The 24,605-nt window shown below is 44.5% G+C and overlaps 1 protein-coding gene across 1 annotated transcript; it reads right to left on the reverse strand.

Moving 5' to 3' along the window:
* Window positions 1-2,224: 2,224 nt before the first annotated feature.
* On the reverse strand, window positions 2,225-23,805 carry ube2z (ubiquitin-conjugating enzyme E2Z). The gene is made up of 6 exons (XM_072487516.1): window positions 23,707-23,805; window positions 21,212-21,399; window positions 20,543-20,654; window positions 17,567-17,679; window positions 14,846-14,936; window positions 2,225-10,838 (listed from the first exon to the last, which is right to left on the reverse strand). The coding sequence occupies exons 1-6, from the start codon at window positions 23,770-23,772 to the stop codon at window positions 10,668-10,670; spliced, it is 741 nt and encodes a 246-aa protein (XP_072343617.1). The 5' UTR covers window positions 23,773-23,805; the 3' UTR covers window positions 2,225-10,667.
* Between the last annotated feature and the right edge of the window lie 800 nt (window positions 23,806-24,605).

The following is a 24,605-nucleotide window of genomic DNA, read 5'->3' on the forward strand; positions in this document are numbered from 1 at the left end:
CATTTGGATAAGTCAACTGAACCTCCTAAAACTTAGAATTTTGTTGGCAAGACAAATGTACAAGACAAAATGGGCAGGAAAAGATGTGCTGCGTTTGTCGCGTCTGCCCCACACTCAATGGCTAAAGCATTGGGAATAAATGCTTCCTACTCTCTCCCTCTTGCCCCCCCCCCCGGCTGAGGATGGAGAGTCACCACCTGAGGTGAAAGAACCCTGTCACCAGCAGCTGGGCTTTGTAATTCCAATCCTTCAATTAAATTTTGTGAAAACCAAACTGGGTAATGAAGCAGATCTCTTTTTTTTTGCACTGTGTTTAAAAAGTAATAAAATGTTTCCAACAGCGCACACATTTCCCACAGCGCACACATTTCCCTGTGATTCATTAACAGCAGCTTGCTGAAAGCCAGCTCTTGTCCTGATTGAATCCAAATGCAGATCAATAGTGAGTGAGGATCAAGTTTTTCCTTTCCCTCTGCTAATCAGATGGCCCTGTGGCCTGAGGCAGTTGGCAATCACATAACTGGCTTTTGATCACTCAAAGTGTCATTCTAAGCAGTTGAACTGACTGAGTTCGGTCACCCGCTGAATATCTCCTTCCTGCCTCCAGGGCAGTTCCTGACTTGACTCAGTTACTCCGCTGTCATCACAGTCTACCCAGTGTAGTGGTTCATTGTGCAAACTGGAAACCAACAGCTGTTAGATACTAAGCTTTGCTTCCATGTTACTGTCAGGGGAGGAAACAGGCAGCTAGTAATTGCTTGCCTAAACTTTCAAATTGCTCCATAGTCTTGTTCCCTCTCGATTTCTGTGGGCTTTACTGGGGGAGGAGAAATTAAAATCAGTCCGAATTCTTTCTGCAAGGTGTCAGTCCTTGACTCATGCTGAACCTGTATTTGTGTCAAATGAAGACAGGACATTCCTCTCGTGTGAATAGTCGTGAGTGGATTGGATTTGTTATTGTCACGTGTACCGAGGTACAGTGAAAAGTATTTTTCTGCGAGCAGCTCAACAGATCATTAAGTACATGGGAAGAAAAGGGAATAAAAGAAAATACATAATAGGGCAACACAAGGTATACAATGCAACTACATAAGCACCGGCATCGGATGAAGCATACAGGGTGTAGTGTTAATGAGGTCAGTCCATTAGAGGGTCATTTAGGAGTCTGGTAACTGTGGGGAAGAAGCTGTTTTTGAGTCGGTTAGCGTGTTCTCAGACTTCTGTATCTCCTGCCCGATGGAAGAAGTTGGAAGAGTGAGTAAGCTGGGTGGGAGGGGGCCTTTGATTATGCAGCCTGCTTTCCCCAGGCAGTGGGAGGTGTAGATGGAGTCAATGGATGGGAGGCAGGTTCGTGTGATGGACTGGACAGTGTTCTCGACTCTCTGAAGTTTCTTGCGGTCCTGGGCCGAGCAGTTGCCCAGCCAGATGGGATGCTTTCTATGGTGCATCTATAAAAGAGTGACATATGCCATCCAGTCTTCAATGCCATTTGCAGATACCAATTGAGGGGATATCAGAGCAAATATCATCTCTGAACCAGGAGATGAGTTCAGTGGAGATGTAATAGAAATGCACAAGGGTTTTGATAAAGTACATTGGGGTGAACTTTCCTTGGCCAGGTGGTTTAATAATCAGAGGATACAGATTTAGATAATGGTGAAATAATTGGTGGGGTGATGAGAAGTTTATTTACATTGAAAGGGCAAGAGAAAAAGATTCAATAGTAACTTTTAGAAGGAAATTTGGATAAATACTTGAAATGAAAAGTTTACAGAGCTATGAGCAAATGGGAATGGGGGATAGCTCTTCTGGGCAGCATGGTAGCACAGTTGTTTCACTACGCCAGGGACCCAGGTTTGATTCCCAGCTTGGGTCACTGTCTGTGCAAAGTCAGCATGTTCACCCCGTGTCTGCGTGGGTTTCCTCCGGGTGCTCCGGTTTCCTCCCACAAGTCCCGAAAGACGTGCTGTTAAGTGAATTGGACATTCTGAATTCTCCCTCAGTGTACCCGAACAGGCGCCGGAATGTGGCGACATGGGGATTTTCACAGTAATTTCACTGCAGTGCTAATGTAAGCCTACTTGTGACACTAATAAAGATCATCATTTAAAGAGCGGGCACGGGTGTAATGGGCCAAATGGCTTCCTTCTGTGCTGCAAAAATCACAACAAACCCACTGGCCACTCCTTGGTGAAGCAATGTGAGAATCATGCAATTTAGTAAATTTTCTGTCATCAGCAAGTTTTATTGCACCAAAAATTTGAATTGTCACTTATATACAATATGAAACAATATAAACATCAGTGCTTTTTCCTAGTTTGCATATTAGTTGTTAACCAATTAGACAGTGTTTAATCAGTTGCATCTGTTAAATCAGTGTCATAGCCCAGTCTATCCAATATTACGGCATTGGTAATTCATTGGTGCTTTACCTTCCATGAAGTACGAGCTCATAACAGATGTGTATGCAACCTACGGTGAGTAATCCAATAGGAAAATTACATCCAGTAGCCACTTCAGGGATGCTATGACAAGCTGGTGAATGAATTATCAAGTATGGGAGTTCATTATCAGGAGAGGAGACAAGTGGAGATGAGAACTAGCACAGCAATACATCTGGTACTCAAAACACCCAGACATGCTCCAGTGCCCATCTGGCCCAGGTGGGTTATTTTATAAGGCAACATGAGAAACTATGGCAATAAATTTCACCAACACAAGTGGCCTACCCAGAATCTCCTGCAAATAGTCATTGCTCGCTGCCTAAGCTTCTTGGAATAACTGTTGGCAGTGTGTTTGGCCAAGGGCGGAGCGAGTCACTGGTGCCAGACTGCCTCTTTTTGTCTGATAAGCAATTTGCCAACAGGTGGCACTAGAGCATGACCGGTGATGGGAAGGCTAGCTGAGTACTACGGCCAATTGCCAGCAGCTCCACTTAAACCAGGGAATGAATCAAGAACATTCTGCTCTGGATGGTCCAGTATCACCCCATATTTAGCCATGAGATTATCCAGATAACAAATGTTGGACAATATTCAGTCACTGCAACTGAGTTTTAACAGAAAGACCACATCAGAGGGAAAGAATGGGGTAAATCAAAGTATACCAATGGAAGACTATGAAAATTATCCTGGGGTGGAGGGGAGGGGTGTTGGTGGTGGGGGTGCAGAGAAGGGGGGAATTCCCCAGGAACTCTGCTCACTAAACCTTTTAAACAAGATGTTGACTATACCTTGTCGCTCCATAGCAGCTTTATTTTGGATGTCTCTTCAGCCTTGGGAACTTCCCCCTTGTAGGTATCACAGGTGTTGACTATTTGGTGTCTTGGCTGGTGTGGGAATTGGAAACTGTTGTGTGCCAGTTTAAGGTGAGACTCAAAAATAAAACAAACGTCTGTCACCAGTATCTATATTAAATGCATAGTTCAAATGAACAGAACAAGCAAAGCAGAGATGACTGAAATACAGGATGTGGCTCCTTGAATTGCGGCAATTCAACACTTGTTTTGGAAAGAGGCACAGAATGCTATAAACACTTGATTAACTTCCAAACAGTATGTTTCAACATTATCCTGATGAATATACCATAGGCCAATGCTTTGCCGTTGAATTTTTTAAACTTTCTCTTCCACTCCATCACATTTGATTGGCGATCATGCTTCAAAGGTTAAGCAAATTCATGCAATGTTGATTAACTTGTTTGGAAATGTTACATTTCTGCAGCAGACAATACTCTTCTTGCCTTTTGGTTACAAATACAACTGACCAGTACCCTGGATGCGACTTGTTAACAGACCTACTTACTCCGTTCAATAGTTATTGTACAATAATATTCCAGTTCAACAAAGTACTGCTAAAAATGATTGGTCAACCCTCAAACTAATCACAAATCAGTGAAAATTGGAGCTCATCCTTTCATGGCAATGCAATAATCCGCAAATGACCAGAATTCCATGGGCAGAGTCAAATGCTACATTAATCTTATAAGTGACCAATCATATTAAAATATATTTGTTCCATTGAAGTGACAGGATTGAATCAAGAGAACACTTGCTTTAATACATAGGGAAAAAAATCCAGCACCAATTCTGGATTTTAAGTGAGCAGTTGCATTGATCGGTGAACTGTTCTGGATTCAGTGAAATATTTCCATTGCAAATGAGATCCAACTGTGAAAGAGATTCTGCTTTTTGTAACAAATTTTTGAATATGTGCAGCATAAACTAGACTATGAACTGAAAGTGGTATCACATGCCTGCCTTCCTTTATTGGACCATCTTTACTGCGTAGAGGTAGGAGCCTGAATGGCAACTATGTTATATATATCATAAAACACACAAGTTATGATGCAAGTCTTTAGGTCTCTTTGTGATAGTCATTTTGCAGCATTTCTGGCCATCATCCTAACAGATATCACATGAGGCTAAGCGTTCTGACACCAGCTCAAACACTTGGGAAACGAGGTGAAATTCATCATGGAGGAATTGGTCTTGGAACATTAACCTGTGTGGATCAGAACGCTCAACCAGAAAGTGATTCATTGTTCAATGTATATCAGATTTATCACAAATCCTCACACGAGTCTTTGCCATTGGAGTGTACTATTTAACATTAATCGAGAAGCACAACGGATATAATCTCCGATTTTAGGGAATTTAGAAATACTTTACCAGACATGGTATTTCCACAAAACAATCCCCTATCCAACTTTACCTTATTCCCCCATTTCCCAACTTTCCTGAAAGCACCAAATTCTTGCTAGGCATGTTTGTCAAGTAGCTGAGGCTCTATTAATTTAGAGTACCCAATTATTTTTTCCCAAAAAGGGGCAATTTAGCGTAGCCAATCTACCTACCCTGCACATCTTTTTGGGTTGTGGGGGTGAGGCCCACACAGACACGGGGAGAATGTGCAAACTCCACATGGACAGTGACCCGGGGCCGGAATCCAACCCGGGTCCTTAGCGCCGTGAGGCAGCAGTGCAAACCACTGCGCCACCATCCTGCCCTCGAGTGTGCACTTATTCTAGCAGGGTTTCTGAATACTGATCAGGAACAAAGAGTGGTTGGATTATTTCTCCTACACTTCACCCATGGATGCAGAGGAGAACAATAGCAGCCCAAATGTTGCACTGGAATCAGCGAACTTGCTACAATCCAATTGGACCTAGGGGAACTCTGATCTATATGGCTTAGTTTCACAATGGCAGGCATTTTTACCAACTCAACTGAACAGGACAGCTCATCAAACCATTTTAGGTTAATTAGAGATATCAGCTGAAGTGAAAAATAATTGTGATGTTAAGTCTTGATGTCAAGTTTCAAGTCACTTGCCCCAAACTTTAGACAAACCAGGATTCTTTTTGTTCATTACCTAAAGACGTTTACATTTCTGGGTTTCTGGAGGCCCGTAGAACATAAAAATACTTTGCACTGTTTTGAGAAAAAAGTTTAGGGATGACTGTCAAGAGTTGCAGATCAGTGTAATGTTGCCTCGAGTAACCTCTTAAAAGGACTCGCATCACATCCATTTTGACTGAGTGATCTTAGTGCTAACCATCCTCTCTTTTTACCACCCAAAATGGTAATTGTGGTTGTGACCAACGACAAGCCCAATCTGTATGGCGATATTCTTCTACTGGAAACAGGGCTGGCTCCTGTGCATACAGTCACAATGCCCCAAGGCCCACTCATCCTGCACCACCTGTCCACACAATCAGTATCAAAGATGACAAATCTTAGAAAACCACTGACTCCCAAACAGTTCAACAGCCCCTCACTAACCAGTCCATGGTATCCTAACCATTCCATTCACAGAACAAATAGCAATAGTTTAGTACACTACAATAACATAAAGATTTACAGTGATTGCACTCTGGCCAATACTTTAGGAATAAGAAGTCATTGCAAATTTTAACCAAAACCGTAGGACATCAAATATTGCTGGGAACATTTCCACTTTGCTCTTGCACATTTCCCAGGTGCCATTCCCAGTTAAATCTTCTTTCATTTGTCTGGGACACTGTGGCTGCAACCAATCTATGTGCTCACATCACACATGCTCTGAAGGAGTCAATGGACACTGATCCTGGATCAGAATCACTGCCCCAGGCAGGGTGTTGAGACCAACTGCAGCATGGAGATCAGTTCAATTCACACTGGCCAGGGACCCTCTCAGTACTGTGCAGTGGACTGTAAGTTGCAAACACTTGCAAGTGTAATTTTGCAATAAGCTCCCAGCAATACTATCACAAATTGTTCCCAATAATATATTGTGCTGAGATTTAACTTTAAAGAAGCTCTATTGGTCACTTTTGCAGTGTGGTCCCAAGATATCTAGAGATGGCTCATAACATCAACACACAGACCAGGAGCTAAACACCGAACACTTAGTCATACCTCCACTCTGCCCCATGACTTGAGGTTTCTTTGCGGTTAATTATGCAAAATATTGAAACTAAATGTTTATTTGATTCCATGACAGTGAATCAGATGATTAGATTATTTGCACACAAGGAAACATTTATGGCTTGTCTCTTTACAATTAAGTGTACAGAATTGCACAATCGTTCCTGTCTTCACATGGTTTGTGTGTGAACGATGGGATCACTTCTACATGGCAACAAATGGGTTAATCATCATTAATAGAATCTGGCATTACTAAGCAGCAAATTATTTAGAGATGGGTAACAATCCCATTGCCCTAACTTATGTACAACGGGTTAGATCTTTTTAGTTAATGACAAAAATAAGGTTCCAGAAATAGGAGTAATAGTTATTTAAAACATAAAATAACTTGAAATCTTAATCTTAAATTCCTCCTTAGTCAATGGTATGGGCTGAATTATTTGAACATTTTTTTTTAAGATTACTTGACTGAGAGGGTATTAGAGGGCATTACATTATCAGTTTGAATTAGGAGCTGCTTTACTCCGGACATATTCTGAGCAGTTAAGAAAACAAAAATATTTTTCCTGAAGCTCAAATAAGTATTTCAGATGGAAGGTGTAGGTTCAGTAACATGGAAGGGATGGCATCAGCTGAAGTGAACGGTGCCGGGACTCACTGTAAATTGGATCAATAGAAATAAGGTGATGGGATGAACACGTCTCGTCTGTACCTCTTTTGACATGATGCAGCCACTTGGTACACAAGCTTCCCAAACTCTTGACCTGCAGTGTGGCTGTATGACAGTGTTTGATGGGGAAGACTCTGGCCTCCAAGAGACTCCTATCATATCGTAGTCCAGTTGAATACTTATTTAAGTACCCTGGAGCTAACCGGGCTGGGGGCTCGCAATATTTGGGGTGGCAGAGGAGCCGGAAGTGCAGGAGGCGAAAGAGGCCGGAATTCTGGCCTTTGCGTCCCTGGTAGCCCGGCGAAGGATTCTCCTTCAGTGGAAAGATGCGAGGCCCCCAAGCGTGGAATCCTGGATCAGCGATATGGCAGGGTTCATTAAATTGGAGAGGGTGAAATTCGCCTTGAGAGGGTCGGTACAAGGGTTCTTTAGGCGGTGGCAACCGTTCTTAGACTTTCTGGCAGAACGATAGACATTGGTCAATGGGGGGGGGGGGGGTTTACTGTATTTTTGTTTATGTTATTTACACTGGAGGGTCTGAGGGGGTGTATACACCTGTTTTGTTAAGTCGGGGTGTTAATGTTAATTTATTATTTATGTATGGGGGTGGTGGGGTGGGGGGGGGGGGGGGGGGAGAGAGAAGAGGTTTGAGGGGTTGCTTTTTTAGATTGTGTTTTGTACTTAACCCTGGTGGGTTCTATTTTTCTTTCTCATTTTGTTATTGATATTTTATGAAAACCTTTAATAAAAATTTTTTTTTTCAAAAAAATTCCCTGGAGCTTGTCCCTTTGCACATGTTAAACCTCGGCATCAATTGCTGCATAAACATTGTGACTTTGGAATACAGCAATAGTTGATGTGTCTCAGGAGTAATATAAAGTGCGGCATCATAGTACTGGGGCATCAGGTAACCTACATTTCTAGCGATTAGCTCACAGAACCAAGATCAGAGGAACTGGAATGAGGTTTGGGAGACTATCATTGCAATGGAGAGGACACAAGAACTCACATCACTAACAAAAGAGGGTGGGCACATATTTAATTGTCGTCGGTGACCTCATCAATTTCTGAACTTTCACATGAATTTAATAAACTCATTAATGTATCTGTTCTGGTGTGGCAAAAGCTATTCCCTTCCAGGGTGACACAGTGGTACAGTGGTTAGCATTGCTGTCTCACGCCTGCGAGGACCCGGGTTTGGTCCCGGCTCTGGGTCACTCTCAGTGTGGAGTTTGCACATTCTCCCCGTGTCTGCATGGGTCTCACCCCCACAACCCAAAGATGTGCAGGGTAGGTGGATTGGCCACACTACATTGTCCCTTAGTTGGAGAAAAATAATTTGGTACTCTAAATTCATTAAAAAAAAGAAATAGCTATTCCCTTCCCTAAATCTTGGGCAAAGAAGCAAAATCAAAGGACAACTTTATTGGGAATGAGTGGAAATATTGTGACAGATTTCATAGTAAAGCAATAATGTCCCAAATTGAGGGGGCCAGCATCTTTCTCATCTGATATTCCAACAAATTGTTTCACCACCAGCTGACATTTTGCCAAAAAAGGTTGGGCAACTCTGAATGGTTGAGCCTTTCACCTTTTAGTTGGACACTCAAAAGCAAAATCAGGATTCTCCCAGGAATCACAAATAGGAGACGCACAGAAGTTAAGAAAGAGAGACAAATTAACAAAAAAAACACCCTGCTTTGTAAAGGAAGGAAGTACAGGAATTACATTTTTATGAACAGTTCTAAGAATTATTCAATTGGGGGAGACAATTATTTATGGTGATGTCAGGATTTGTCCCAACAGAAACTGGAAACTTATTTTAAAAGTTTTCCTGTGTTTGCAGATATAAGTTTACATATTTCACCGAACCAGTAAATTTGGAATGGACAACAGTGAGCCAAACAGGATGGAAAAACACTGACTGGATTTGATGGAGATCTTTTACTGATGCAATAAAATGATAGATTTTCAGTCCCATTTCTTGAACTTTATTTGAACCTGCATTTGAGTGAGAGGGGGTAACACTAGGAACTAACTCACTGGAAAACTAAAATGGCATTGGTTGGGTTGGGGTGTGGTGAAATCTCATTGGTATATACCATGTAGGCCAAACTATGAAAAAAGATTCATATTCACCTCAGGATTTAAGTCACTTAAAAAAATATTGCTGAACCATTTGTTTGACCACAAATCATCCTCCAAATCTGACCTAGGGAGATGTGAAAGGAGATCATCTACCCTAAAGACATGCCATGCAAGGCTTTGAGACAAGATTTTTTAAAAAACAGTAACCAAAATTTCTTGTTGAATTTTTATCGTGGTTCCCAGTTTAATCTCCATAGCCCCTTCTCCCCATACTATCAAATATGAATAACAGATCACAGAACAAGCTACCGGCCCATATAATTTGCAGCTACCTGGTACAGTTAACCAATATTAGACAACCCGTGAGATTATAACACGCTGATAAATTCATCTACATTTGCCAATGTGTGGAATAAAGATGTCAAATTGCACTAAATGCCAAGTGGGTGATCGGTTCTATACCACAGTAGACATCGCCCTTTAAACATTATGCATTGTTGGGAAGCACGATAAAACACGTTATAATAAGACAGTATTTTTTTCTTTTAAAATTTGTAATCCTCGAGGAGAACTAACCATAAACACAAAACTATACAGTACCATAGATACTGCAGGGTGCTTCGTGAGTTTTACAGAAATTCTCCATTAATGAGAAACATGAATAATGCAGGTTTTATCTGAGTGAGTTAAATTAGAGGACCTTTTGTCTATTAGGGAACATTTAAACTTTTACAATCAAATGTCATTAATGTGGCGCTTATAAAAAGCAACCCTTTAGTAAACAGTTTTTCTTTCAAGTTGCATCACTTGCTGTGCATTTAACAAAGGAGTGTTGGTCTGTGTTAGCAAGATCAGAGGGCCTTTTAAAACAGGTGCATGTATTCATTTGCAACAGATCTGACAACATACTCAAGAAAGGTTTTCTTTAAGTGGAGTAAATTAATTCTGTAGTTTTTGAGGTTAACATTTAAACACAGTTGACAGACACCAGCCTCAGAGCTCCCCTCTAACATGGTGCTGGTGCAAGATGACTGAACTTGCAACTCCTCAACCTTTGAATACTTGGGACATTCTCATTACACCAGAGATAGTCTCCAGAGGTCTTCTCACGAGTATCTCAGTATAAAAAAACTCAAAAGTCCACACTGTCTCCTACAGGTGGTTATACTGATGTAGATGAGTCACAAGGCTAAACCTTGTGGGGTATACTGGGCATTACAGAGCAACACTTTACAGTGAAACCAATGCCCTGCAAAAGAGTGTGTGGATTGGAGAGCTAAAATGGTTTTAAAAATTATAATCATGTGACTCTTACCCAAGCCAATTCTCTCCTTTCTACCATTACAAAGCAAAAGCTGAGTAAAACAGGCTGCCCACAAAGATGCCAGATCTTTGGTCTATGTACAAAACCATGAGGTGTCTCGCTCCTGGACGCAAGAGCTTCAGCCCAGCTTCCCTTGGATCCTCACCATCACAGACATGGCCTGTCCCAGTGTTCGTATTCTAGGGGTGGGAGGTGCCTTGACTGTCTTGCTCGGTTCCTGAAGAGCTGCTGTCAGAGTCTGGCTCTATTGCTTCCTCTTCATTTTTCTTTTTCAATCTCTGTCTTATGGCCTGCAGGCGATTCAGTAAGGTCTGGTAATCAAAATGACCTCGTCTCTCCCCAAAAGGATCCTGTAAAAGGAAGAACAACATGCTCATGCATTTTAGAGCGATTTCTTTCAAACTAACTTTCCTTACACCATCTAATACATTGAATAAAAAGTATCCCTGGATTTTCTTTCCCCTTCTAACAATGTAGATCTCAATTTCAAACCACACCCAAATGTGATCACCAGATAAAATTCTATTCTACCAAAACAGAATGAGTAGCTTTAGCTTTAATTTTATGCATCTAATTTGTATAAACACAAGTGTTTCCATTTTATTGCTGCATTTTAAAGGCGCTATTCAAATGATAATCACTATATAATTACACACATACATAATTAACCACTGCTGTTAACATTTTATAGAATACAAGTCAGAATGGACAGAACAGTGAGAGAGAGCTGGGACACAGGACAAGAGGAGATGAAAGCTAGACAGGTGGGAAGAAAAGGCCTTAAGGATTTGCAAATGAAGGGAAGGATTTGAATGTTTTGGAGGGATGTAATTTCAAAAAATAGGACAGAGGTGGCTGCTAAGCAGGATTTAAGTTTTTTTACAAATTCTTTCATGTAATATGGGCATCATTGGTTAGGTCAGCATTTATCGTCCTTTGAGACAGTGGCAGTAAACTTCCTTCTTGATCTACTCCAGTCCATGTGGTGTAGGTACACCCAAGCTGCTGTTAGGGAGATAGTTCCAGGGTTTTGACCAAACAATAGTGAAGGAATAATGATATAGTTCCAAGTCAGGATGGTGAGTAGCTTGGGAGGGGGTCTTGTGGTGTTCCCATATGTCTGTTGCCCTTGTTATTCTATATGGTTGAGGTCTTGGGCTTGGAAGATGTTGTCGAAGAGGCTTTGGTGAGTTGCTGCAGTGCATTTTGTAGATGGTACACTGTTGCTGTTGTGCATTGGTGGTGGAGGGGGTGAATGTTTATGGGTGGGGTGCCAATCAAGTGGGCTTTGCCCTGGATGGTGTCACGCTTCTTGTGTTGTTGGAGCTGCACTCATCCAGGCAAGTGGCGAGTATTCCAACGCGCTCCTGTAAATGGTGGACAGATGATGAAAGCAAAAGTCTGCTGGACTGCTAGAACTAAAAGAGGAAAGGCTGGAATCACTCAGGTCATCTCTTTTTGTAGGGGGCTGCCTCCATAATGAATCGCTTATTGTCACGAGTAGGCTTCAATGAAGTTACTGTGAAAAGCCCCTAGTCGCCACATTCAGGCGCCTGTTCGGGAGGCTGGTACAGGAATTGAACCGTGCTGCTGGCCTGCCTTGGTCTGCTTTAAAAGCCAACGATTTAGCCCAGTGAGCTAAACCAGCCCCTCATAAGTGATGTCCAACCTCCTGATATTTCCAGCATTTTATGTTTTTGCTGTGGCATAGGAACAGCTGTGGACATTGGCATTTTAAATGATTTGTAGGCTCTTCAGAGCCAGTGAGGTGAACATTAGCAAATCTGAGACTGAAGATAATGAAGGGGCACGGATGGAGGTGGGTGGTGTTACCAGTTGTGGAAGAAAATGGTAGTCTTAGAATGGATCAGATATGAGCATCTGAAGCTTAGGTTAAACAGGACATGGAGAATATGTTGGATTCAGAGTCAATCAGCAATCAGAAACAGGAATGGAATTGGAGATAGCGAAAAGTTTCCAGCAGAACTCAAATACATTACTCAAATTTCATTAACCTTGTTAATGTTAAGCAGCAGGTAATAATAATAATAATCGCTTATTGTCACAAGTAGGCTTCAATGAAGTTACTGTGAAAAGCCCCAAATCGCCACATTCCGGCGCCTGTTTGGGGAGGCCGGTACAGGAATTGAACCCGCGCTGCTGGCCTTGTTCTGTATTACAAGCCAGCTGTTTCGCCCACTGTGCTAAACGAGCCCCTATCAAGGTAGCACCTCATCCAAAATTTGAAGATGAACAAGCAATCAGACAGCAGAATAATAGATGTCGGTATCAGGGAAATGCATCTGGTGTTGTCAGTGGACAGACAGAAGCTGGCCCTCTGCTTTTGAATAAGATGGCAAAGGAACAACATGCAAATGTGGAATAGAAGGAACGTTGGGGTACTCTAAAAGCAGCAGTCATTTGGATTGCAAGAGACACCTTAGGTTAGGTAAGATGGTGGTGTTTGAAGATGGAGTAGTTAATCATGTCCAAAGTCACAGAGAAGTCTAGGAGGATAATGCATTGCAGTCTCCCTGACAAAAGGAAGCAGCGTTGACGTTGACAGCACTCGCATCTGTGTCACAAAGTTCCAAGTTCAAGTCGCACTCCAGAGCTGGAGCAGAAACATCAAGGCCGACGACACTGCATTGACTGAGCTGCCATCTTTTGGATGAGATGTTAAACCGAGGCCCCACCTGTCTGTTCAGGTGAATGTAAAAGATCCCATAGCACTATTTCAAAAGAGAGCAGTGGATCTATTCCCCGGTGTACTGGAAAATATTTATTCCTCTAACAACATCACAAAAATAGGTAATCTAGTCATTATAACATTGCGGTTTGTGGATTTGTGTACAAACTGGTTGCCACATTTACTGCATTACAACAATGGCTACACTTCAAAATGTACTTGATTAACTAAAGTGCTTTGAGACATCCAATATTCTCAATAAGTGCAATGTAAAGTCGTTTTGTAGCGAGTTTTGTGCCATAAGTAGGACAAGAATTCAGACTGACGAACAGGCAACGATGTGAGACATGCACAGAGCTGAGTGATGATACATTTCAACATCTTGTAAGGAAACGGTGAAGCCAGTTGCCTTAAAGTCTGCTAATGTTATATTGCTATTGATCAGAGTACGCTGTAGTGATATTACCATCTGAGGAAATACGAGTTAATTTAGATGCTGTGACTGCTGAACTGATGAATTCTGACCTAGAAGCAATGGTCAGTTTTGAACTATAAATTCAAAGACATTCCAATAAGTAGTTGAGAATTTCTGTTGAAGAGATGACATCAACCTTTTCAAAAGCAGGAGAACACAGAAGAGGCAGAAAAGGCTCCTTTGTTAGAAAGGCCGAAATATCAGATGAGATATGGGGCTAGTTTAGCACAGGGCTAAATAGCTGGCTTTTAAATCAGACCAAGGCAGGCCAGCAGCACGCTTCAATTCCCATACCAGCCTCCCCGAACAGGCGCCGAGAATATGGCGACTAGAGGCTTTTCAGAGTAACTTCATTTGAAGCCTACTTGTGACAATAAGCGATTTTCATCTTTAGAGGCCGAAGGATGAGAAGTTTAGTGTAAAGAAGCAGGGGAATTGTTCCGAACTATGGAAAAAGAGTTTGTTAAAACTCATTCTCTTTATCTTGTCTTGTTCATACGAGGCAAAGAAAACCAGATTAAAATCATCTGGGGAGTTTAGTAGGGTGAGTACACCTCAGGTGACTATTAAAGTCAATCTGCACCCAGAATGTAAATAGGCCAGAACTTGCAGAGAGTGGTTTTGTGGGCATGCTGCTGGTTCGGGATTTCCTCTCCAAGCTACCAATAAGGGACAAGATGCTAAATTGCATTAAGTATTGCAGAAACGTGTGGTTTCATCACACAAAAAAAAAAAACTGGGGGTTAGAACATATTCAAGAATTTGAAGGACTGACCAAGCAAGTAGAGAGAGTCCAGAACCGGAATGGGTGGAAGGTTTGTCTAAGTGCTGAAATTAAGTGCCAGTTCAATTGTCCACTATTATTATTTGCTTAATAAACATGTGAACATCTAACATAACCCCATTGTTTTGAGGAGTAAATCTTAAGTAAATATACCCATTAACCATTAATCTTAGAAGGGGGAAAAGAATTAGGGATGGTAAAAGTTTGGCTGTTATAAAAGTTAAGGGTTGATGTAAGGCAGCAGGAATGGCGTATGTGGAATGAAAGCTATTTACAAAGTCAGGGATCATTCAGCAGAGGACAGAAGTGGTAATGAGCTAAGTTGGAAAGGGTTAGAGGGGATACACCTGATTAGGGACAACTTGTGGTAAGCAAGAGCGAGTGGAGAAGGAGAATATGATGATGGTACCTGCATGGTCTGTCCCTGCAGATGAAGCCGGTCCTTACAAGACAGTTCATAGAAATCATAGAACTCCATGAAAGATTTCTCCATCACACTTCTGAGAGAACGGAAATCACATAATTATCATTCAGTAGTTTAACTAATGAATATTTCAGGTTGGTGCATCCATATTGAAATAAAATATATTTTACTGAAGTAAAATGTGTCTTTCAGGTTGTTTATTTACAGACTTCTAGCTAATTTGCAAATCTACCCCTATGAAAAAAAGAAACTATTAACAGAAATTTTCAGTAATTGACTAATGACTTTGTATCAAATCTTTTGAATAATCAAGGCAGAATTTTAACAGTTTTGATCATGGACTTGAAATCTCCAATATTATATTTTACAAAAAATAAATTTAGAGTACCCAATTCATTTTTTACAATTAAGGGGCAATTTAGCGCGGCCAATCCACCTACCTTGCACACCTTTGGGTTGTGGGAGCGAAACCCACTCAAACACAGGGAGAATGTTCAAACTCCACAAGAACAGTGGACCAGAGCAGGGATCGAACCTGGGACCTCTGCGCCGTGAGGCTGCAGGGCTAACCCACTGTGCCACCGTGCTGCCCTTTCTTTTTCTAGTTAGCAGCCAGAAGCTTGAATGTTCCATTTCTTCTTTGCTCTGGCTAATACCAGCTTCCTCCTGCCCAGTAACTCAAAATCTAAGAAAATTCAAAGTACTTTTGACATCATTCCCATGTCAAATGCTGTTCCACATGTAAGAGTCAAGAATCTGAGTTACCCATCAACTTTCATTATTCAGCATGGACCTCAAATATCCCAGATACAGTGGGGTTACGGGGCATGGAGCAGGGGACTGGGCCTGGGCAGGGTGCTCTTTCAGAGGGCCGCTGCAGACTCTATGGGCCGATTGGCCTCCTTCTGTATTGTAGGAACTCTAAAGTTGTGATGGCTGAACTCTTGATATATGGCTTTGCTTACTTAGATGTGATTCGGCAGATGCCTGGGTGGGAAACACAACTAAAGATCTAATTACATGTATCAAATGCCTTTAACCCACCAAAGTGCTTCACAATTGGGTTTCAGAACTGAGCGACAGGAGGGGGAAGGATCATGAAGGTCACCAAGACACTGTTGAAAAGTCATTCTTTCAAAGAAACCTATGTAGCAAGGTGGAGGGAAGGGATTGCATAATGCGGAAGCTCAATGGTTGATCGGAAGGGGTGGTGGAGAATTTGCAGTTCATTTTAAGTTGGAAGAGGGGAGTGATTTTTTAAAAATATTTTTTTTTAAATTTTCCAATGAAGGGGAAGTTTAGCATGGCCAATCCACCTACCCTGCACATCTTTGGGTTTAGGGGGCGAGACCTATGCAGACACGGGGAGAACGTGCAAACTCCAGACAGTGACCGGGGCTGGGATCGAACCCGGCTCCTCAATGCTAACCACCATGCCACCCGGGAAGAGTGGAGTGATGTAGAGCTGGGAGAAGTTGGTGGCAGTGAAAGCCAAGGCCAAAGTTCTCCTTTTTTTACAAGTTGTTCTATTATCTATCAAAAACTATAATGCTAGTTAAAGATCAGTTTCAAAGCATCGCTTTGTTTTTTGATAATTTTCACATATTAACTGAATATCTGCTACATCTGTATCTGGTTTAAGTCCATCTGACAATCTGCACAACATTCACTGGAAAAGTGTCTGTGTTGAATCAATTATTCTGTACTCCCTCCTTCACCTGCACCCACAAAATAACAATCTGTAAACAATTTCTTTGGAAAGTAATAAGAGAATTGAAAGGCTTCAGTGGAAAAATGTCAATATATCACAACAGTGAGCTAGTAATTTGAAATAATAGAATGATACAGCACAGAAAAGGCAATTCAGCCCATTGTGCCAGTGCTACCTCTTTGAACGATTAGTCTCCCTCCCCGGACCTCCCTTTGAAAAAACACCATTGAATCTGCTTCCACAATCCTTTCAGGCAGTGCATTCCAGATCACAACCACTTGTTGCACAAAGAATTCGCATTCCCCTCTTGCTTATGCGAATTATCTTAAATCAGTGTTCTGTTACTGACTTCTGCTAATGGAAACGGCTTCTCCCTACCGAGTCTGATCAAAAGCCTCAATTTTGGACATCGATTATCAGGCCAATTCCATTTTACACAGTTTTTAAAAAAAATTTAGAGTACCCAATTATTTATTTCTTTTTTTAAAAATGTTTTAGAGTACCCAATTCATTTTTTTCCAATTAAGAGGCAATTTAGCATGGCCAGTCCACCTACCTTGGTGGGCGAAACCCACGCAAACACGGGGAGAATGTGCAAACTCCACACGGACAGTGACCCAGAGCCGGGATCGGACCTGGGACCTCGGCGCCGTGAGGCAGCAGGACCAACCCACTGCGCCACCATACTGCCCCCCCAATTATTTTTTCCCAATTAAGGGACAATTTAGCGCGGCCAATCCACCTACCTTGCACACCTTTGGGTCGTGGGGGCGAAACCCACGCAAACACGGGGAGAATGTGCAAACTCCACACGGACAGTGACCCAGAGCCGGGATCGGACCTGGGACCTCGGCGCCGTGAGACTGCAGTGCTAACCACTGCGCCACCGTGCTGCCCCATTTTACACAGAGTTGAACATGCATGACAAATCTAGATCCAATATAACAGTGGATGGAAAGTTACTAATTACATCCCTTAAGCAATATGTGATTTACCTTAGAGCATCTGGACACAGACACTTGCCATCTAGCATGTCACAAACAGCTACTCTGAGAGATTCATGCCGTATGCATTCATTGTAGTTTTTACCGTCTCCAGGATGCCTTTCCTAAACAGTAAATAAGTAAGTTTTATTTTGCAATTTACAAACGGCGTGCAAGTATGTATCACGCAGCGCATCCCCTTTCCCTCCAATTAAAACAAAATAATTTACAGGATGTGTGCATCACTGGTTGGGCCAGCCTTTATTGCCCATCCCTAGTTGCCCTTCAGAAGGTTGGGGGGGGGGGGGGTTTGACTTGCCTTCTTGAACCATTGCAGTCCCCGAGGAGTAGACACACCCACAGTGCTGTTAGGGAGGGAGTTACAGGACTTTTTCCCCAGCGGCAGTGAAGGAGCGGCCGATATATTTCCAAGTCAGGTGGTGAGTGACTTGGAGGGGAACTTCCAGGTGGTGAGGTTCCCAGGTATCTACTGCTCTCGTCTTTGACCATGGTAGTTGTCATGGGTTTGGAAGGTGCTGTCTCAGGAACCTTCGTGAGTTGCTGCAGTGCATCTTGTAGATGGTACACACGGCTGCCTCTGTTCGTCAGTGGTGGAGGGTTTGAATGTTTGTGGAAGGGGGAACAATCAAGCGGCTGCTTTGTCCTGGATGGTGTTGAGCTTCTTGAGTGTCGTTGGAGCTGCACTCATCCAGGCAAGTGGCAAGTATTCCATCACACTCCTGACTTGTGCCTTGTAGATGGTGAACAGGCCTTGGGGGATCAGGGAGTGAGTTATTCGCCGTAGGACCCCTGGCCTTTGTCCTGCCATGGTAGCCACAGTATTAATATGGCTAGTCCAGTTCAGTTTCTGATCAATGGTAACCTCCAGGATGTTGATTGTGGGGGATTCAACGATGGTAATGCCATTGAATGTCAAGGGGCGGTGGTTAAATCCTCTCTTGTAGGAGATGGTCATTGCCTGGCACTTGTGCGGTGCAAATGTATTTGCCACTTATCATCCCAAGCCTGGATATTATACAGGTCTTGGTGCATTTGGACATGAAGCTTCACTATCTGAGTTGTTGCGAATGGTGCTGAACATTGTGCAGTCATCTGCAAACATCCCCACTTCTGACCTTATGATGGAAAGGAGGTCATTGATGAAACAGTTGAAGATGGTTGGGCCTAGGACATTACCCCAAGGAACTCCTGTAGTGATGTCCTGGAGCTGAAATGATTGACCTCAAACCACCACAACAATCTTCCTTGGTGCCAGGTATGACTCCAACCAGCGGGGAGTTTTCCCCCAGATTCCCATTGACTCCAGTTCAGCTAGGGCTCCTTGGATGCCGCACTCGGTCACATGCTGCCTTCACGTTAAGGGCAATTACTCTCATGGAATCATAGACTTTACAGTGCAGGAGGCCATTCGGCCCATCGAGTCTGTACCGGCCCTTAGAAAGAGCACTCCACTTAAGCCCCACCCTATCACCTTTATCCCCGTAACCCAATAACCCCACCTAACCTTTTTGGACACTGAGGGCAATTTAAAATGGCCAATCCACCTAACCAGCACATCTTTGTACTGTGGGAGGAAACCCATGCAGACACAGGGAGAACGTGCAGACTCCGCACAGTGACCCAAGCTGGGAATCGAATCTGGGATCCTGGAGCTGTGAAGCAACTGTGCTACCTCACTTCTGGCATTCAACTGTTTTGTTCATGTTTGAACCAAGGCTGTAATGAGGTCAGGAGCTGACTGACCCTGGCAGAACCCAAATTGAACATCTGTCAGCAGGTTAATGCTGAGTAAGTGCCACATGATAGCACTGTTGATGACTCCTTCCATCACTTTGCGGATGATGGAGAGTAGACCAATAGGGTGGTAATGCTGGGTTGCATTTCTCCTGTTTCGTGTGTACAGGACACACCTGGGCAATTTTCCACATTGCTGGGTAGATGCCAGTGTTGTAGCTGTATGGAACAGCTTGGCTAGGGGTGCGGCAAGCTCTGGAGCACAATTCTTCAGTATTACTGCCAGAATATTGTCAGGGTCCATAGTCTTTGCAGTATCCAATTCTGTCAACCGTTTCTTGATATATTTTTTTTTCTTTTTTTTTAAATTTAAAGTACCCAATTCATTTTTTCCAATTCAGGGGCAATTTAGCGTGGCCAATCCACCTAACCTGCACATCTTTGGGTTGTGGGGGCGGAACCCACGCAAACACGGGGAGAATGTGCAAACTCCACACGGACAGTGACCCAGAGCCGGGATCGAACCTGGGACCTCTGCGCCGTGAGGCAGCAGTGCTAGCCACTGCGCCAACGTGCTGCCCCCTGTTTTTTGATATCTTGATAATTTGCCCCGATGTTAAGGTGCTGATGCCAAGGGTCGAGTTCCAATGGTATGGCAACCTCTCTGCACTCCGCCTCACAACCAATCTTCTGGTCAGTGAGTGCTGACAGACGATATGACCATCATAGCAAGTTCAATCCTGGCCACACAAAGGTCATGCACACTCCTTGAAGGGGGAGTCAGGGGAAAGCATTTGGCACAGGTTCTGACTGGAACCAGGGCCTGTTGTGTCCTAATTGGTTCAGTATCACACTGGATGGACTCAGACACAAGGGGAAGCACCGGACTTTTCAAAACTGCAGATTAATACTGAAGGTTGGATTGACAGGACATTTTAACCGTTTGCCAGGTATATAGCCCTGATCGCAGCACATTTTACGTATCCCAGCTCTTTGCAAATCACGAAGAATCGGTGAAGATATCAGGGTTCCATACAGAACAGGAAAAGGCCATTCAGCCCAACGGATTTATGCTCCACAGAAACATCCTCCCGCCTTACTTCATCTAACCTCATCAACAGATCCTTCGATTCCCTTCTCCAACTAGGATTTAAAAATAATTTTGAAGGCGAAGTTACAAATGTAAAAGCAAATCTCAGGAATTTACCCATATTAAAAGGTACTCCAGCTTACCTGTTCAAAACCTGGCTCATTGTGATATGGGTTCTCAGTCATAAGGGACTGAATGGATATGAGTACAGAAGAGATGCTTTGGGCCGGACTCCAGGCGGGCCCTGTCCAGGTGCTTTAAAAAAAAAAGTCTTAAAATACAGCAGAAATTTCAGCAGATGACTCAAAACCATCGCAACATGAACAATCACCCTAATTCCCTTTGTATGTGCAAAACATAGGGCTACTTAAAGTAGTTATTCTCTTTCACATGATCACCAGCACAAGTTTGAATGGATGTTCCAGGCAGATTTAGCCTAGACTTCATCGCCTGTATACACACATCATGATGTTCCTGAAGAGGACTAAATTGTACTCATTAAAGTGCACAAATGTTTACCTCCACTGGTGTGAAGACCCAATTGTTGCTTTGTGCTTGTGAAATTGTACAGCTTCGTCAACAGCAGGGTCTCTTCATATGACTCTGACACATTTCTTAGAAATGCCAAGACGTTATTTGCTAATACAAGACAAAATAAGGGGAAGAAGGTGGGGGTAGCAGGGGAAACATGAATCCCATAACTGATTTTGGTCTTTGGATTTAACCAGGTTACAGGCCGAGCCTGTCATTTACCTACAACCCATTATTTTAAAGCATGATCCACTCTGAGATGTGATTTTAAAAATGCATACCCGAGTATGCTGAGGCACACTTTGCCATTCCGGTAAAAGTTTGGGTTAAATCGCACAGTGTTGTTTCCAGTTGTCATGAGCTTGACTCTTGGTGGGTGGATGGGATAGTCCGGAGGGCAGCGAAAGAGAAAAAGAAAAAAGCCTCCTTCATAAGGTGTATCGAAGGGTCCGGTAATTAGTGCGTGAATCTGTAATGGCAAAAACAGCAGCTCTGATCAGAAAACTCCACTGCCCACTTCCCCCCCTCTTCTCTCCCACCCATCACCCTCTCTCCCCACCCCGCCTTCCCCCCCTCCCCACCCCACCTTGCCCTCCCTCCCCGCCTTCCCCTCCCTCCCCACCTTCCCCTCCCTCCCTCCCCACCTCCCTCCCCACCTTCACACCCCACCCCACCTTGCCCTCGCTCCCCGCCCCGCCTTCACCACCCTCCCCGCCCCGCCTTCACCACCCTCCCCACCCCTCCCTCCATCCTCCTCTTCACCTCCCCCCCTCCCTCTCCCCACCTTCCCCTCCCTCCATCTCCATCTCCCTCTCCCCCCGCCCCCCTCCCAGCACCACAGTCCCCCCCGCCCCGCCTTCCCCCTCTCCCCGCCCCGCCTTCCCCCTCTCCCCGCCCCTCTCTCCCTACACCCGCCATCCCCCTCACTCCCCGCCCCACCTTCCCCCTACACCCGCCATCCCCCTCGCTCCCTAGACCCGCCACCCCCCTCTCTCCCACCCGCCATCCCCCTCCCTCCCCACCCGCCATCCCCCTCCCTCCCCACCCTGCCTTTCCCCTCCCTCCCCACCCTGCCTTTCCCCTCCCTCCCCACCCCACCATCCCTATCTCTCCCTACACCCGCCAACCCCCTCCCTCCCCATACCCGCCTTCCCCCTCCCTCCCCACCTTCCCCCTCTCTCCCAACACCCGCCTTCCCCCTCCCTCCCCACCCCACCATCCCTATCTCTCCCTACACCCAACCCCCTCCCTCCCCACACCCGCCTTCCCCCTCCATCCCCATACCCGCCTTCCCCCTCCCTCCCTCCCCACCCGCCATCCCCCTCCCTCCCTACCCCGCCCTTCCCCCTCCCTCCCCACCCCACCTTCCCCCTCCCTCCCCGCGTTCCCCTCCTTCCTCACCCCGCCTTCCCCCTCCCTCCCCGCTCCACCTTCTCCCTCTCTCCCTACACCCTCCATCCCCCACCCTCCTTCCACCTCCCTCCCCACCCCGCCCTTCCCCCTCCCTCCCCACCCCACCTTCCCCCTCTCTCCCTACACCCGCCATCCCCCTCCCTCCCCACCCGCCTTCCCCCTCCCTCCCCACCCCGCCTTCCCCCTCCCTCCCCACCCCGCCTTCCCCCTCCCTCCCCACCCCGCCTTCCCCCTCCCTCCCCACCCCGCCTTCCCCCTCCCTCCCCACCCCGCCTTCCCCCTCCCTCCCCACCCCGCCTTCCCCCTCCCTCCCCACCCCGCCTGCACCCTCCCCCCCCCCGCCTTCCCCCTCCCCACCAGGTCCTCGGCACCATGAGGCAGCAGTGTTAACCATTGCGCCACCGTGCCGCCCTAACCGTAACTTTCAAATGTGGAGTGAAATACGTCTGCACCCGAGGCCAATGGTCCGTCTCCACTAACTTTGCTTCATTTGAAGACCACACTATGCCTCAATTCAGTGCATGCAACACCAGAGAACATTGTGCAGTTCAAATTTTATCAATAGATATGGAATTACAGAACGAAACAGCACAGGAGGTGGCCATACAGCCTATCATGCCTGTGACAGCTTTTTGAAAAGTAGTCCCATTTGCCTGCCCTTTCCCAAAGTCTTGCAAATGCTTTACTTTCAACTCATCAAATAGGGGCAGCACGGTGGCACAGTGGGTTAGCACTGAGGCCTCACGGCGCCGAGGTCCCAGGTTCGATCCCGACTCTGGGTCACTGTCCGTGTGGAGTTTGCACATTCTCCCCGTGTTTGCGTGGGTTTCACCCCCACAACCCAAAGATGTGCAGGGGAGGTGAATTGGCCACGCTAAATTGCCGCTTAATTGGAAAAAATGAATTGAGTACTCTAAATTTTTTTAAAAATAAAATAAAAAAAGCTCTTCATCAAATTCCCATCAGGAAGATTCTTACTGAATTTGTTTCCACTGCCCTTTGAGGCAAGGCATTCGGGATCATAACAACTCGCTACATAAAATGGTGTAATTTTGTCTCTGGTTTTTGCCAACTGATTTAAAATAAATATATATTGGAGTAACGATTCCAATGCTTTAATATTGTTCAGAAATTGCCTGAAACACTCAGCATTTGTTCATATTTCAATTTCTGATATCAGATTGCAGAACTGAAACATCAACTTTGTTTCTCTTCACAGTTGCTGCCAGGCAGAGACTTCCAGCATTTTCTGTTGAGAATTCAGATTTCCAGCATCCGCAGTTATTAATCCTTTAATGTGCTAGCTATTGGGATGCTACATTTAATACTGGTGTGTGTGCCAGGTAACACGTCTCCATCTCACCTTAGTCATATCTTGTGGGTCTGGGACAACAAACATCCCCGGTGGTGGTTCTTTGTAAATAGACATGATATCCCTGTAGCACAAAATAAAGCAAAATATTAGAACACATTCAACATTAACCTGCAAAAAAATGACAACTTGGAACAATACATCCAAAGGAGGGTGGCACACTGGTTAGCACCAGGGACCAGGCCGGGAGTGGGGTGCTCTTTTGGAGGGTCGGTGCAGACTCGATGGGCCTAATTGCCTCCTTCTGTACTGCAGGCATTCTATGATCCAGCACTTGTCCCCCCCCAAAGTGTTTATGAAGAGTGCAGCTACACACCGCTTTATGCCAAGCCAACACTTTGGGGAAAAAAACATTGCCCAAAGTTTCCACTTGTTGGGGATCATATTAAGCAATTTTCTGACCCCATTTACGGTCTCATGAAGGCCTCAACTCCATTGACACTGACGTCCGATTCTGCAGCCACTGCAGACCTCCTGTGCGGTATCCTTGCGACCATTCTTCTGTATTATATAGCACCGTTAACAGAATAACAAAGGACCATTATCAAACAAAATTTTACCGAGCCAGAGATATTTGCCCTATTGTGCGCTTGCCAGCTCTGTATAATGCAATTAATCCCACTCAGCTCTGTTCCCGTAGCCCGTTCGAGAAAGGAGATGAATTACTTAACCTGACAATACAAGGTGAGCTGACATTCACTTGAAAGATGAGTATTTAATGGCAATGTCTTCAGCGCCATTGTGAACTCTTCCTTGCAACTGACACCTAGTTGGGCTCTCAGACTGATTAGCTCGCAGTCTTATACGTTCTGCAGCTATCATTCAGCAGAATTGTTCGACTCCACATTCACACCATCAGCTCCTGTGTTGCAGTCGATAAAGCTGTGTCC

This window comes from Scyliorhinus torazame, chromosome 21, assembly GCF_047496885.1.
Source record: "Scyliorhinus torazame isolate Kashiwa2021f chromosome 21, sScyTor2.1, whole genome shotgun sequence".
Classification (NCBI taxonomy): Eukaryota; Metazoa; Chordata; class Chondrichthyes; order Carcharhiniformes; family Scyliorhinidae; genus Scyliorhinus; species Scyliorhinus torazame.

Bases quoted from the DNA above. Each gene is read 5' to 3' on its own strand.
- ube2z (XM_072487516.1), bottom strand. From the start codon at position 23,772: ATGTCTATTTACAAAGAACCACCACCGGGGATGTTTGTTGTCCCAGAC. The intron at 21,400-23,706 runs GTGAGATGGAGA...TTGCCATTACAG, and splicing joins ACCCACAAGATATGACTAAG to ATTCACGCACTAATTACCGG. The intron at 20,655-21,211 runs GTATGCATTTTT...TTTTTTTTAAAG, and splicing joins GTGTGCCTCAGCATACTCGG to CACCTGGACAGGGCCCGCCT.